This window comes from Octopus bimaculoides, chromosome 14 (genome assembly GCF_001194135.2).
Source record: "Octopus bimaculoides isolate UCB-OBI-ISO-001 chromosome 14, ASM119413v2, whole genome shotgun sequence".
NCBI classification, from domain to species: domain Eukaryota; kingdom Metazoa; phylum Mollusca; class Cephalopoda; order Octopoda; family Octopodidae; genus Octopus; species Octopus bimaculoides.
Window position 1 is genome coordinate 5,797,351 of NC_068994.1, and position 12,875 is coordinate 5,810,225.

Consider the following 12,875-nt stretch of genomic DNA (forward strand, 5'->3'; position numbering starts at 1 on the left):
TATATATATATATATATACGACGGGCTTCTTTCAGTTTCTGCCTACCAAATCCACTCACAAGGCTTTGGTCGGCCCGAAGCTATAGTAGAAGACACTTGCAATTTGAACTCGGAACGTAAAGACTGACGAAATACCGGTAAGCGTTTCGCCCAGCATACTAACGATTCTGCCAGCTAAATATTTTTATAATGACTTATTACTCAAATGTTAAGTTATGGCTATCTGGTAAAAAATTTTGCTTAGTAACCATGTGGTTCCTGGTTCAGTCCCACTGCACAGTACCTTGAGTATGTATCTGTGTTTGTGTGTCCCCACCCCACCGCTTGACAACTGTGTTTATGTTTCCCGTAGCTTAGCAGTCCAGCAAAGGAGACCGAAAGTACCAGTCTTGATTTGTCCGACTAAAACCCTTCGGGGCAGAACCCCAGCATGGCCGCAGTCAAGTGACTGTAACAAATAGAAGCAGAAAGTTTATAATCTCCTCTAATGTTTGAAAGTCAACACTAGGAGTAAGCTACGCTGTTGATGTCTTCTTGAGAAATGAAGTGACTTCATTTGTATTAAATGTAATTTGTCTTTCTCTTCCAGTTATTATGCCAACATCAGCTCTGGACAAGTTGAGTAAGTATGATTTAACTCTTTTGTTTCCATACTTCCAATGAAACACATAATCTGGGGTTTTTTCTTGTACAGGTTCATGTATTATTTGTTTGTTTCTCTCCTCTTCATTTATTTGGCTGGGTTTTTTATTGATCTAACTACCAATACATACAAGGGGACCCAAAAGTAGGTTTACAGTTATTCAGCAATCTCTTTCACATTCATATATTAACAGTTTAGATCTTAATTACAAAAAAAAAATGAAACCATTATTCTATGGTAATTTAGTTAATTTCGTCAAGCTCCCTTTTCAGTTTGTAAAATAGATATTTAAATGTAATAAAATGTTTTAAAAGAAATTTAAAGTGCCTACGTGATAACTGTTAACCTACTTATTTTTTTTTCCCTCTTTGTAGCCCGGACGAAGATCATGTACCCTATGCTGTTCAAGCTTAGTAATGTTGAGAAAAACCGGCATACACACTGTGGTGTTTTAGAGTTTGTAGCTGATGAAGGACTTGTTTATCTACCATATTGGGTAAGATTTTTGCCCTCAATTAAGATATTTTAACCTCTCAACATACACATTGTTTTTCAATTTCCTTGCAGAAAGTATATTTTTTTATTCTTTATTTTGAATCTGTATATAAGGAAGAATAAATACATAAATTATTTTGGATCAGTCATGATTTATTATGAAGTTACTGATAGTTAAAGATAGAAAACGGGAATAACATCATAAACGAAGTATTTGGGGTTAGAAATTTTGTTCATTAACTTTATTACTAACATTAAGGCAGTGAGCTGGCGGAATCGTTAGCACGCCAGGCAAAATGCTTCGTGGCATTTTGTCCATCTTTATGCTCTGAGTTCTAATTCTGCCGAGGTCAACTTTTCCTTTCATTCTTTCGGAGTCGATAAATTAAGTACCGGTCAAGTACTGGGGTTGATTTGATTGACTATCCCACTTCCCCACAAATTCCAGGCCTTGTGCCTATAATAGAAAGGATCATCATTATTATTATTATTATCATCATCATCATCATCATCATCATCATCATCATCAGCACCACCACTATCACCATCACCATCATCATCACCATCATCATCATCATCATCATCATCATCATCATCATCATCATCATCAAAGCAGCAAGCTGGCAGAATCATTAGCACGTTGGACAAAATGTTTAGCGGTATTTCACCCATCGCTACGTTCTGAGTTCAAATTCCACCAAGGTCAACTTTGCCTTTCTTCCTGAAGGGTCGATGTAATCAACTAGTCCCCTCCCCACAAATTTCAGACCGTGTGTCTATGGTAGAAAGATCTATTATTATTATTCTTTATTTGTTTTATTTTTATAGATGATGAAAAATCTACTTTTAGACGAAGGAACAAAACTCACTGTAGAAAATGTCAATTTGCCTGTTGCAACGTTTGCTAAGTTCCAGCCTCAACAAACAGAATTTCTTGATATTTCAAATCCTAAAGCTGTGTATCCTTTTAAAATAAATTACATGTTGCTTTTGTTTAACCCCAGGTCTACCTCAATTCAGCCCAAAGACCTATGCCCAAAGATTTTCAATTCAAACCATCTTTCCTTTTGTATATCTAAGACATTATCCAATTTGTCCCTCTCTTTCAAAACAGTAAGGTGAAATTTGAGAGAGATTTGGTTGTTATTTCTTGCATGTTGTACAGCTACGTAGAAGCTTCCTCATTGACTCATAGGTAAGCCACATTGCTATGTTATATTTAAGGGCACTGAATGGAATAATCAGTGAAGTGACAGACAAAATTCCTTCAAGAGAGAACATTGCGAAAATATATGTATAAATTAATAGAAGGTGTTGAGAGGGTATGTATGTTAAAGGGTAAAGACCCCCTTCGGTCATGACTGACCATGGGATTGCACCTAGAAAGTTACCTTCCGAGGCACAAGTCCGGGCAAGGTTATTTATGGAAGACCAGCAGTCGCCCATGCATGCCAGCCTCCCCTCTCTACGCTACTGATGATATCCAAGGGAAAGGCAAAGGGGCCGATACAGCTTGGCACCAGTGATGTTGCAACTCATTTCTACAGCTGAGTGAACTGGAGCAAAGTGAAATAAAGTGTCTTGCTCAAGAACACAACACGCAGCCTGGTCTGGGAATCGAACTCACAACCTCGCCATGCGCCTATATATCTTATAATTATAGACATGATTGTGTGGTAAGAATCTTGCTTCCTATCCACATATTTGCAGGTTCAGTCTTGCGTGGCACTGTGGGCAAGTGTCTTCTACCATAGCCTCGGACTGGCCAAAGCCTTGCGAGTGGATTTGGTAGATGGAAACTAATGGAAGCCTGTTATATGTGTGTGTGTTTGACCTCATCACCACCACAGCTTGACAACTGTCGCTGGTGTGTTTGTGTCCCTGTAACGTAGCAGTTTAGCAAAAGAGAATGATAGACTAAAACTTTTTCACAGCAGTACCCCAGCATGGCTGCAATCCAATGACTGAAACAAGTAAAACATAAAATTTATGTAAATGATGATTTCTCCTTAATTCTTCGTGAAGGTTAGAGAATGCTCTAAGAAACTTTGCCTGTCTTACCGTTGGAGATGTTGTTGCCATAAAATATAACGACAAGGTAAGTGTAAATACTTGACATCTTCCGTGTGTTGTCCATTTTGGTTTGGCTAAGGAAAAACATATTCTGTATAGAAGTGGACATTGTTTTCTTCAGTGGTTTTCCTACCTTCCCTTTCACCTCCCCCTTGCCTTCCTCTCACTTTACATTCACACCTGCTCACCATCCTCCTGCACACTCCTTACCCCACACTTTTACACCTCAAGAAATCACTTCACCCCATACCACTCACACCCACCTTCCCTTATGCCTATCTTCATAAAGGATACCTCCCTACACATGCACACACGACCCCATTTCCTCTTCTCTAACCCCCTCCTCCTCATAGAACTACTTTCCCACCCAGCCTTTTAATCCCTTTTTTTTTTTTATCTTTCCCATCACCTTTCCTCTTGTTTTCTTCTCAGTCTTTCCTTTTTCTGATGAAGGACTAATGTCCAAAACTTTAAACACACTTTCGCTTCCTTTCATGTTTTATACTCATAACACCTTTGTTAAAACTTGTCTGCTCTTCGAGGATGTGTGTGTACATATATGTCTTGTTGCATGTGTGTGTGTATATATATATATATATATATATATGCATGCATGTTTGTGTATGTGTGTGTGTGTGTATATAATGTGAATAAAGTTGTGCCTGTCAAACTCAAATAAAACCTTGGAAACATCTTTGACAATCACTGAGGAAACAACAACAATATATAAAACATATTATCCAGGCATGTGCCATCAGTAATTACTCAGGGTAGGCAGTAGTTGGTGATGTTTATATAGTAAAACACAAGAAAATAAGCAAAATACAGGCACATGACTGAGCTGTAGGCAAATTTACTTCTGCCTTTATAGTACATAAAGAAAACATTGTTGTAGGAATGTCCACAGCACGTGTACTACAGCAGTTCTATGCATAGCTTTAATACTAAGATTGAAAGGCAAGAACAAATTATGCCTAACTAATCTACAAAAAATAAAATATTTTGTATTTTATGCATGGTAATCAGAGTAACCTTCATAATTTTATTGAATTAGGTGCATATTTTGCCATTACTATCGATCTATTTTATTCAGGGTAGGCACTGCCTACCTTGCCTACATACCCAGGTGGCACGTCCCTGGTATTATTCATTCCTGTTCTAAATTGTCTTTATTCTTATTGTATTTTCTCACAGATATATGAATTATGTGTCCTTGAAACAAAACCTGGTCCTGCTGTGTCAATCATTGAATGTGATATGAATGTAAGTACCCCCATTGCTGGGGATCTTTATTGTTTCTCAGACTTTCACATGAAAGATATATTTCATTGAGAGTACAAATATACTTTTTTATTTGTTTAGTTTAGTCCATGGTAAAAGGAGTATGCTCCTGATCTTTTGTAAGGGCTTCAAAACTTGTGGGAGAAAATTCATCCCAGACAAGAATCTTGCAAACCAAACACAAAAACGAAAAAGAAATTCATGCTTTTTTAATTACATCTTCTTCCAGGTTGAATTTGCTCCACCTGTTGGCTATCAAGAACCTCACTCAATGCATAAAACATCTTCAGATGAAGAAGAAGATAAAGACCATGAGGTAACTTCCATAAGATATCGTTAAATGCATGTCTTATCATCATCATCGTCTTCATTGTCGTCATTGTTCAATTTTCACTTTTCCACAATTGCATGAGTCACAGAATTTTTTTGAGGAAGATTTTCGACAGCTCAGTGTGTGTGTATACGTTTGTGTGTCTATGTTTGTCCCCCCAACATCGCTTGGCAACCAGTGCTGGTGTGCTTACATCCCCGTAACTTAGCAGTTCGGCAAAGGAGACCGATAGAATAAGTACTAGGCATCCAAAGAATAAGTCCTGGGGTCGATTTGCTCAACTAAAGGCGGTGCTCCAGCATGGCCGCAGTCAAATGACTGAAACAAGTAAAAGAGTCTGTTATAAAATTATCTCATTATCTAATGTCTAAAGATAAACAAACTGTTATTTAGCCCCTAGAAACCCCTAACTGCCCACACAGAATCAAAGATGTTCCGGTGGTTGGAGATCTTTTTGCTATGACAAAGGCATCTTTGCCACAAACATGCTACACCCAGATTCACTTCGTCCTAAACATCATTATATCTTTATGTAGAACTTCCTTCAGTGACTCATATAAAAGATAAAATTAAATAAATAAGATGGCATTGTATGTTAAAATGTAATTGGTAAATTTTACATTAAATGTAAATTTAATAAATAAATTTTACGTATTTAAATGACATTACCTTTTTTTTTTTTTTTTTTTTTTTTTTTTTTTTTTTTTTGGCTAGATTACCTCAGACTCACAGCAAACAGCACCACAATTCTGTGTAAGTAACTCAACTATATATAATCATCATCATCATCATTATCATTATCATCATCATCATTATCATCATCATCATTAAATGTCTGTATTCTATGTTGGTGTGTGTTGAACAGCTCAACAGGATCTGAGAAGTGAGGAAACTGCATCAAGCCCCCAGTGTCTGCTCTCACAGGGGTTTCTACAACTGGATGGCCCTTTCTAATGCCAACCATTTTGCAGTGTGTACTGGGTGCTCTTTTCCTGGCATTGGCACTAATGAGGTTGCCTGGTAACTTGTAAGACAAGCTCCCATGACAGAATGAGCATATATGTATGTACATACATACATACATACATACATACATACAACAGGCTTCTTTTAATTTCTATTGATCATATTCACTCACAAGGCTTTTGTTAAGCTGGGGCTGTAGTTGAAGACATTTGCCCAAAGTGCCATACAATGGGATTGAACCCACTTTCCACCTATCAAATGTCTTTCACAAGGCTTTGGTTGGTTTGAAACTACAATAGAAGATATGATACATTGGGATTGAACCCATGTCTTCACAGTTGTGGAACAAGTGAGCCTCTGCACAGCCATGCCTGCTCAACTGGAAGAAATCCTTTAACATTTTAGCATTTAAACTGACTAAATCCAGCCCAAATATTCTCCCTGTTTTATGTTCAAACTGACCAGATCTGGTCTCTTACACCTACCCGACAATGTCATTCAAAAGCTAAACAATCATATCATTCAAATGTCAAAACTCTGATATAACACATGATTAATTTGAGACAAAGTTAATGAATAAACATTAAAGCTGACAGTTGTCCCTTGGATTTTTTTTTTACTTGCTTTGATTTTTTTTTTTCTTCTCTTTGACAGGCATTCACTGGGGAAGGAAACCGACTCGATGGCAAGAAAAAAATATCTGACACTGAACCCGTCATTGCTCAGCCTGCCACTCATAAACGGTATGTATGCTATTTGTGTCAGTAATTATGTATTTTAGTTATGTCAGTAATTATTGAAGTGTCATTTAGTCCATGTACAAGATTTTACAATGGTTGATATAAAGGAGTTGTTTATGGAAGGAACAATTGAACAATAAACAATATATCACTCAGAAACGTTAGCAAGCCAGACGAAATGCTTAGCGGTATTTCGTCTGTCTTTATGTTCTGAGTTCAAATTCCACCGAGGTCGACTTTGCCTTTCATCCTTTCGGGATCAATAAATTAAGTACCAGTTGCGAACTGGGGTCGATCTAATTGACTGGTCCCCTCCCCCAAAATTTCAGGCCTTGTTCCCAGAAGAGAAAAGATTATATTCATCTGTCTTTATGTTCTTAGTTCAAATTCTGCCTGGGTCGACTTTGCCTTTCATCCTTTCGGGGTTGATGAATTAAGTCCCAGTCAAGTACTGGGGTTGATCTAATTGACTGGTCCCCCTCCCCAAAAATTTCGAGCTTTGTTCCTAGAGGAGAAAAGAATATATCACTTAACAATCCTATCTGCATCTAAAACAATAATTAAGTTTGTTAATCTATTAAATATAGAAAGTATTAAAAACTTAATGAGAAATAATTAAGTGGCAAGTGAGCGGGGAAGAATAATTTTTCTATCTGTGTGTCTATATATATATATTATCAATTTGTCTATAATTTATCTATTTATATGTCTTTCTATCTCTTTGCCTATCTATCCATCCAGTGGTATTCCTAATTATGATTACAAACCAGGGAGTATTACATTCATCAGAACTGTTCGTCCAACAAATGCAAATAATGTAAGTATTAACACGGTTATTATAATTACATAAAATATATCATTATTATTATTATTATTATTTTCCCTTGCCAAATTTCCTGCTCTTATCTTATATACAGACACACCATCGTGGTCATCATCATTATTTCCCGCTATCTCTGCCTACAACAGACCTCAGTCAAACCATCCAACCCTTGCCAGCATAGAAAATGGACGTTAAACGATGATGATGATGATGATGACAATATGTATATAAGTATATGAAGGCAACATTGCTCAGTGGTTTGAGCATCAGGCTCACAATCATGTAGTAGTGAGTTCGATTCTTGGAACAGGTTCTGTGTTGTGTTCTTGAGCAAGACACTTTATTTCACATAGCTCCAGTTCACTCTGCTGTAGAAATGAGTGGCAGCATCAATGGTGCCAAGCTGTATCAGCCTTTGCCTTTCCCTTGGATAACATCAGTGGCATGGAGAGGGGAGCCTGGTATACATGGGCAGCTTCTGTTCTTCCATAAACAACTTAGTCTGGACTTGTGCTTTGGTGGGGATCTTTCTAGGTGCAATCCCATGGTCATTCATGACCAAAGAGGGTCTTTACCCTTTATATATATATGAAGTGTGGGTGTGGTTGCTGGTGGTGCTATGTAACAAGCATTTTGTACACTGGGGAGTAGTTGGTGTTAGGAAGGCCATCCCGCCATAGAAACCAAGCCAAAACAGACTCTGGAACCTGGTGCAGCCCCTGGCTTTGCCAGTTCCTGCTAAGCCATCCAACCCATGCCAGCATGGAAAAACGAACATTAAATGTTAAATGTTATTGATGTATGTAAATATGCATGTATGTATTTTTATTTATATTTTGTTGTTTTTTGTTTTGTTTTTTGTAGCAGGTTATGAAGTTTAAATTTGAAGCTTTCTCAGGAACTGGTGAAGTCCTCACTAAGTAAAGAATTATTTATTATCTTGCATTGTTTTTTTCTTTTTTTTTTTTTTTTTTTCACACTTCAAAATCTATGACTGCAACTTAACTAGTTGAATAAAATCTCATTAAATTTTGATTCTGGTGTTGTTTCTGTTCTGTTGTAAAAAGAGAGAAAGTATGGTAGCACCTTAACGCTACCTTACGAAATGAAACTGGCTTAATTCATGAGGAATTCATGGAATAGATTGAATAAGTACTAGATAGAATATAATTACTTGCCTCAGGCTTTAATGTCTTGCTTTGCTTTTCCCCTTTCAAGCTGAATATTTTTTGTAACACAACACACTGCACACATAATCACAATTACAGTTCATCTGTTTATTTGTTACATCGCATGTGGTGAACAATGGCATTGTTGGATAAATGTTTCCATTGAACAATCACTGGTTCACTGTATTTATGATGATGATGATGATCCTTTCTACTAAAGGCACAAGGCCTGAAATTTGTGGGGACTGGTACTTAATTTATCGACCCTGCAAGGATAAAAGGCAAAGTCGACTGCAGTGAAACTTGAACTCAGAAGGTAGCTACAGGTGAAATATTGCTAAGCATTCCATCCAATGTGCTAACGATTCTGCCAGCTCACCATGATAACGATCCTTTCTACTATAGGCACAAGGCCTGAAATTTGTGGGGACTGGTACTTAATTTATCGACCCTGCAAGGATAAAAGGCAAAGTCGACTGCAGTGAAACTTGAACTCAGAAGGTAGCTACAGGTGAAATATTGCTAAGCATTCCATCCAATGTGCTAACGATTCTGCCAGCTCACCATGATAACGATTCTTTCTACTATAGGCACAAGGCCTGAAATTGTGTGTGTTGGGCAGGGGGGCATAACTGGTATTTATTTCATCAACCCCAAAAGGATGAAAGGCAAAGTCTACCTTGGTGGAATTTGAACTCAGAACATAAAGATGGATGAAATGCTGCTAAGCATTTTACCCAGGGTGTTAACGATTCTGCCAGCTCACCATAATAATAATAATAATCCTTTCTACTATAGGCACAAGGCCTGAAATTTTGTGGGAGGGTGTAAGTCAATTACATTGACCCAGTACACAACTGGTACTTTATTTTATCAACTCCAAAAAGATGAAAGGCCAAGTTGAGATCACTGCCTTCTTAATAGTAACGATGATGATGATGATGGTGGTGAGTTTATTGTATGCAGTGCTCAGGTGTATTACACACCATCGGAGAGTGACAAGGGAGTAGCTGTGCAATGCAGGAGGAAACAAATACCACACAATATATATATATATATATAATTCATTTAAAATACAGAGATGCCTATGATAGGACATCTGACCCGCTAGAAAGAGCAGCAAAAAACTCTATACCACAAAAAATAGGAATAATTTCGTGTGTGTGTGTATATATATATATATATATATATATATATATATATTATCCCAAAGCCTTGAATACATCATACATGATGTTGTCATCATTGTTTTACTCCTGCGTCTTCATGTCAGTGTTGGTTAGGTCATCACAGACCAAATCAGTTCTTATTTGGAGTCATCAGAAAAGAACAGGAACTACATCTTCTTCATGCATTTCATTTTCGATGTTTTCTTCACCTGGATACCTTCCTTGTCAATAAATACAAAATCACTAACTGGAGAACCATGTATTTTAATAAATAAAAATAAAAATCTTTTTATCACAGAAAATGTTTCTATTTTATTTTGGAGCTGAAATATCTATATCTTTGTTGTTGTTGTTGTTTTTTTTTGGGGGGGGGGGTATTTTATTTTTAGGAATGTCAATATTGTCAAGTAGTTTTCCATACAAAGTTTTAAAAATCAATAATCATCAATGAAGCATGATTGTATACAACACTGGAACCATTGAAATGCTTCCATTCTTTCAATACCAAAAGCACAAACCTGTTTCTTGATCACAGAACAATTAATAACAATTAACAAATGACATTATCTACAATTACCAAAGTGATCTTAATTATAAACAAAAATCAAATTTAACCAAAGAAGGAATTTCTACCTGGCCACAGACTGCAGAAATAGCATCTAAATTTCTCTCAACTCAAACCCTATTTTCTTAAAAAAGACAGAAAGAACATGTTTGCTGATGTAGTCCAAGATAAACTATGACTATGAAAAGATGCTTATTTTCTGCAAATCAAGGTCAGGTCTGGTATAATAGGGGCATGCACCATTGCGGTGCATTGCTGCATCCACCATTTGTCAGTATTTGCTCAGGTCATCCTGAGCAGTGCCCCAGTCAGTCTTCGTCTCTGTGAGATACATCCACACCCATTGTAACCATGTGCCATGTGGTCGACCATCAACCTAGCCCAATCCTCAAGGAAGAGAACACAACATGCAGGATCTAACATCCACATCAGAAAATCGAGCAACATAACGAAACGGTGTGAGCCAATGCTCCTGAATCATATAAAGATTCATCCCAGTTTCTGAGCAGAGTCCTTGGGTGAATATGACATCTGACCAATGGGAATCCAGAAACCTGCAAAGCACCATGGCACCAAAGAAGTTCTGGCTCACAGCTTTAAATGTCTCCTGAAAGGTGAATTACTGACTCAAAAAATTACATTTTACTCTGCAAATTAGGTTATTATTTTTCTTGCTGTTTTTATCTTCACATATAACCACAGCAGTTGCTCACTAACATAATTGGCCTTGTAGCATGTATCATGTTTTTGCTCCAGAGGTCCATAGACGTCATAAGAGGCATTGATTACTGGGGTTGACTAAAAAAAACTTAATCTCTGCTCTCTGCAACGCTGCTGGGAGCGCTACATCATTTGTGTTATGTGGAAAATATTCCATCAATATTGCACAAATGATGTTGGCATCAATTTTAAAATCCATCCAAGACTTGGCCCCCGTGCTATCTGCTCACTACAAAAATCGAACTCAAGACACATAGCAAACTAAAGGCCACGAAGGCTCTAACAATTTTATCTGCCCTCTATAAATATTGTGTTTTTTTACCTCTTTGGACGAGGCCTGGAAGAATAAAAAATAAAGTTGATTTCTGTGGGATTTGAACTCAAAACAGAAAGGGGCAGTGTAACTAAATACCACGTCCGATCAATGCCCTGTGATGGAATTTGGGAGATGGAAACTATGTAGAAGCCCATTGTATATGTGTATTTTTGTGTTTATAGTTGACCCCACGCCGCCTCTTGTTGGTTTGTTTACGTCCCCGTAATATAGCGCTTCAGCAAGAGAGACCGATAGATTAAGTACAATACTTAAAATAAGTCCTGGAGTCGATTTGTTCGACTAACCCTTTCAGTGTGGTGCCCCAGTATGGCCGCAGTCCAAGCACCCTTTCTGCTAATTGACTCAAAAGTTTTATCAGCAAAACACAGTCGTCTCCCTTGTCTGTTTATTCCCGATCCAACTTCACATAAACAAACATTGCTTCGTTTGTTTCAATAGAAAATAATTCATTTGATTGAGTCAACAATAACAACCACAAAATATAGATGGAGGTATGCGTGGAGAGCATTGAATCTGGCATTAACGCCGAGTTGGGAGGTAAGACTATCGCACTTTGTACTTATGCGCTATGTCTGAATTTATAAGTGTTGTCTATCCCCAAGTCATTCCCGATTGAAGTATGGTCCGTGCGGTCTTAAGGTAGGGGCACACTGGGGTCTAGGGGTCTCATTCTGATCTATATATGCTGTAGCTTCCTGTCAATAAATAAATACCGTAGGGCTCAGTGCATTGATTTGCTCGGGGACCTATAATGCGGTTAAGACGATCTCTGGGTATGGTCAAAAACGTGACCGTCCCATCTTCCCGCCCCCAGACACAGCACCCAAAACAACATTATCCGGCGATCTTCCGATTATTGTACATAAATGTAGCGCTTAAATTCTAACATTTATTTAGCTGTCAAATCGAACCGGTTTAACTTTATTTCACTTTCTCACACTTTCATGCACAATAATCGAAAGTCCATCCATTATCCAACGTGTCCACTGCTTTTTAAGACGGCAAGGTATGATTTGAAAAAGATTTGATTACTATTTCCTAAACTAAGTCGTCCACGTGGTGGTCGGCTTTCGATCTGGGCGGTGTGCAGAACTAAATTCCTTCTTTTAACCTACATGCGGCTTAGAATTTCAGACACGTATGACTAATGAAATTTTAAGGCAAAACTACTGCGACATTTGAATTACTTGTACACACCAGAGAGAAAAAATAATCAATCCTTAGTACTGGACATGTACTTTTATTTATCTTCCCTGAAAGGGTGAAATGTTAAGTCACTTTTGGTGGAATATGAACTCAAAGTGCTGAGGTCTGGAACAGATATTACAAAGGATTTCCGTCCTACGTTCTAACGATTCGGCAAATTACTCCCTGATTCTTCCGTTCATCCGTATCTGTATCCGTAGAGAAAGATGACTTATCTGCCCTTGTTTTCAAAACTTTCTTTCTTATTGGTGGTAAGGGGGTTAGGCCCATATCCTAAGGTGGTGAGTTCAACTCTTGGATCGGACGGATCGTTGTGTTTTTGAAGAAAACATTATATATATATATATATATATATAT

At 37.6% G+C, this 12,875-nt stretch overlaps 2 protein-coding genes across 3 annotated transcripts in view; both read left to right on the forward strand.

Annotated features, from left to right (window-relative positions):
- LOC106870498 (ubiquitin recognition factor in ER-associated degradation protein 1) overlaps positions 1-8,387 on the forward strand; it is a 14,803-nt gene extending 6,416 nt beyond the window's left edge. Inside the window, exons 3-12 of the mRNA XM_014916609.2 lie at positions 590-622; positions 1,018-1,139; positions 1,967-2,097; positions 3,164-3,236; positions 4,406-4,474; positions 4,722-4,808; positions 5,538-5,576; positions 6,444-6,532; positions 7,271-7,346; positions 8,217-8,387. Of these exons, the coding sequence (XP_014772095.1) occupies positions 590-622; positions 1,018-1,139; positions 1,967-2,097; positions 3,164-3,236; positions 4,406-4,474; positions 4,722-4,808; positions 5,538-5,576; positions 6,444-6,532; positions 7,271-7,346; positions 8,217-8,276 (779 nt within the window). The 3' untranslated portion in view covers positions 8,277-8,387. The remainder of the gene's footprint in view (positions 1-589; positions 623-1,017; positions 1,140-1,966; positions 2,098-3,163; positions 3,237-4,405; positions 4,475-4,721; positions 4,809-5,537; positions 5,577-6,443; positions 6,533-7,270; positions 7,347-8,216) is intronic.
- Positions 8,388-10,083: 1,696 nt separating this feature from the next.
- LOC106870504 (copper homeostasis protein cutC homolog) overlaps positions 10,084-12,875 on the forward strand; it is a 15,147-nt gene continuing 12,355 nt past the window's right edge. Inside the window, exon 1 of one of the 2 annotated variants that reach the window (XM_052972636.1) lies at positions 10,084-10,869. In XM_052972636.1, the coding sequence (XP_052828596.1) occupies positions 10,794-10,869 (76 nt within the window). In that variant the 5' untranslated portion in view covers positions 10,084-10,793. Of the gene's footprint in view, positions 10,870-11,675; positions 11,850-12,875 lie in introns of those variants that run through there. The other variant, XM_014916616.2, reaches the window with a different exon arrangement.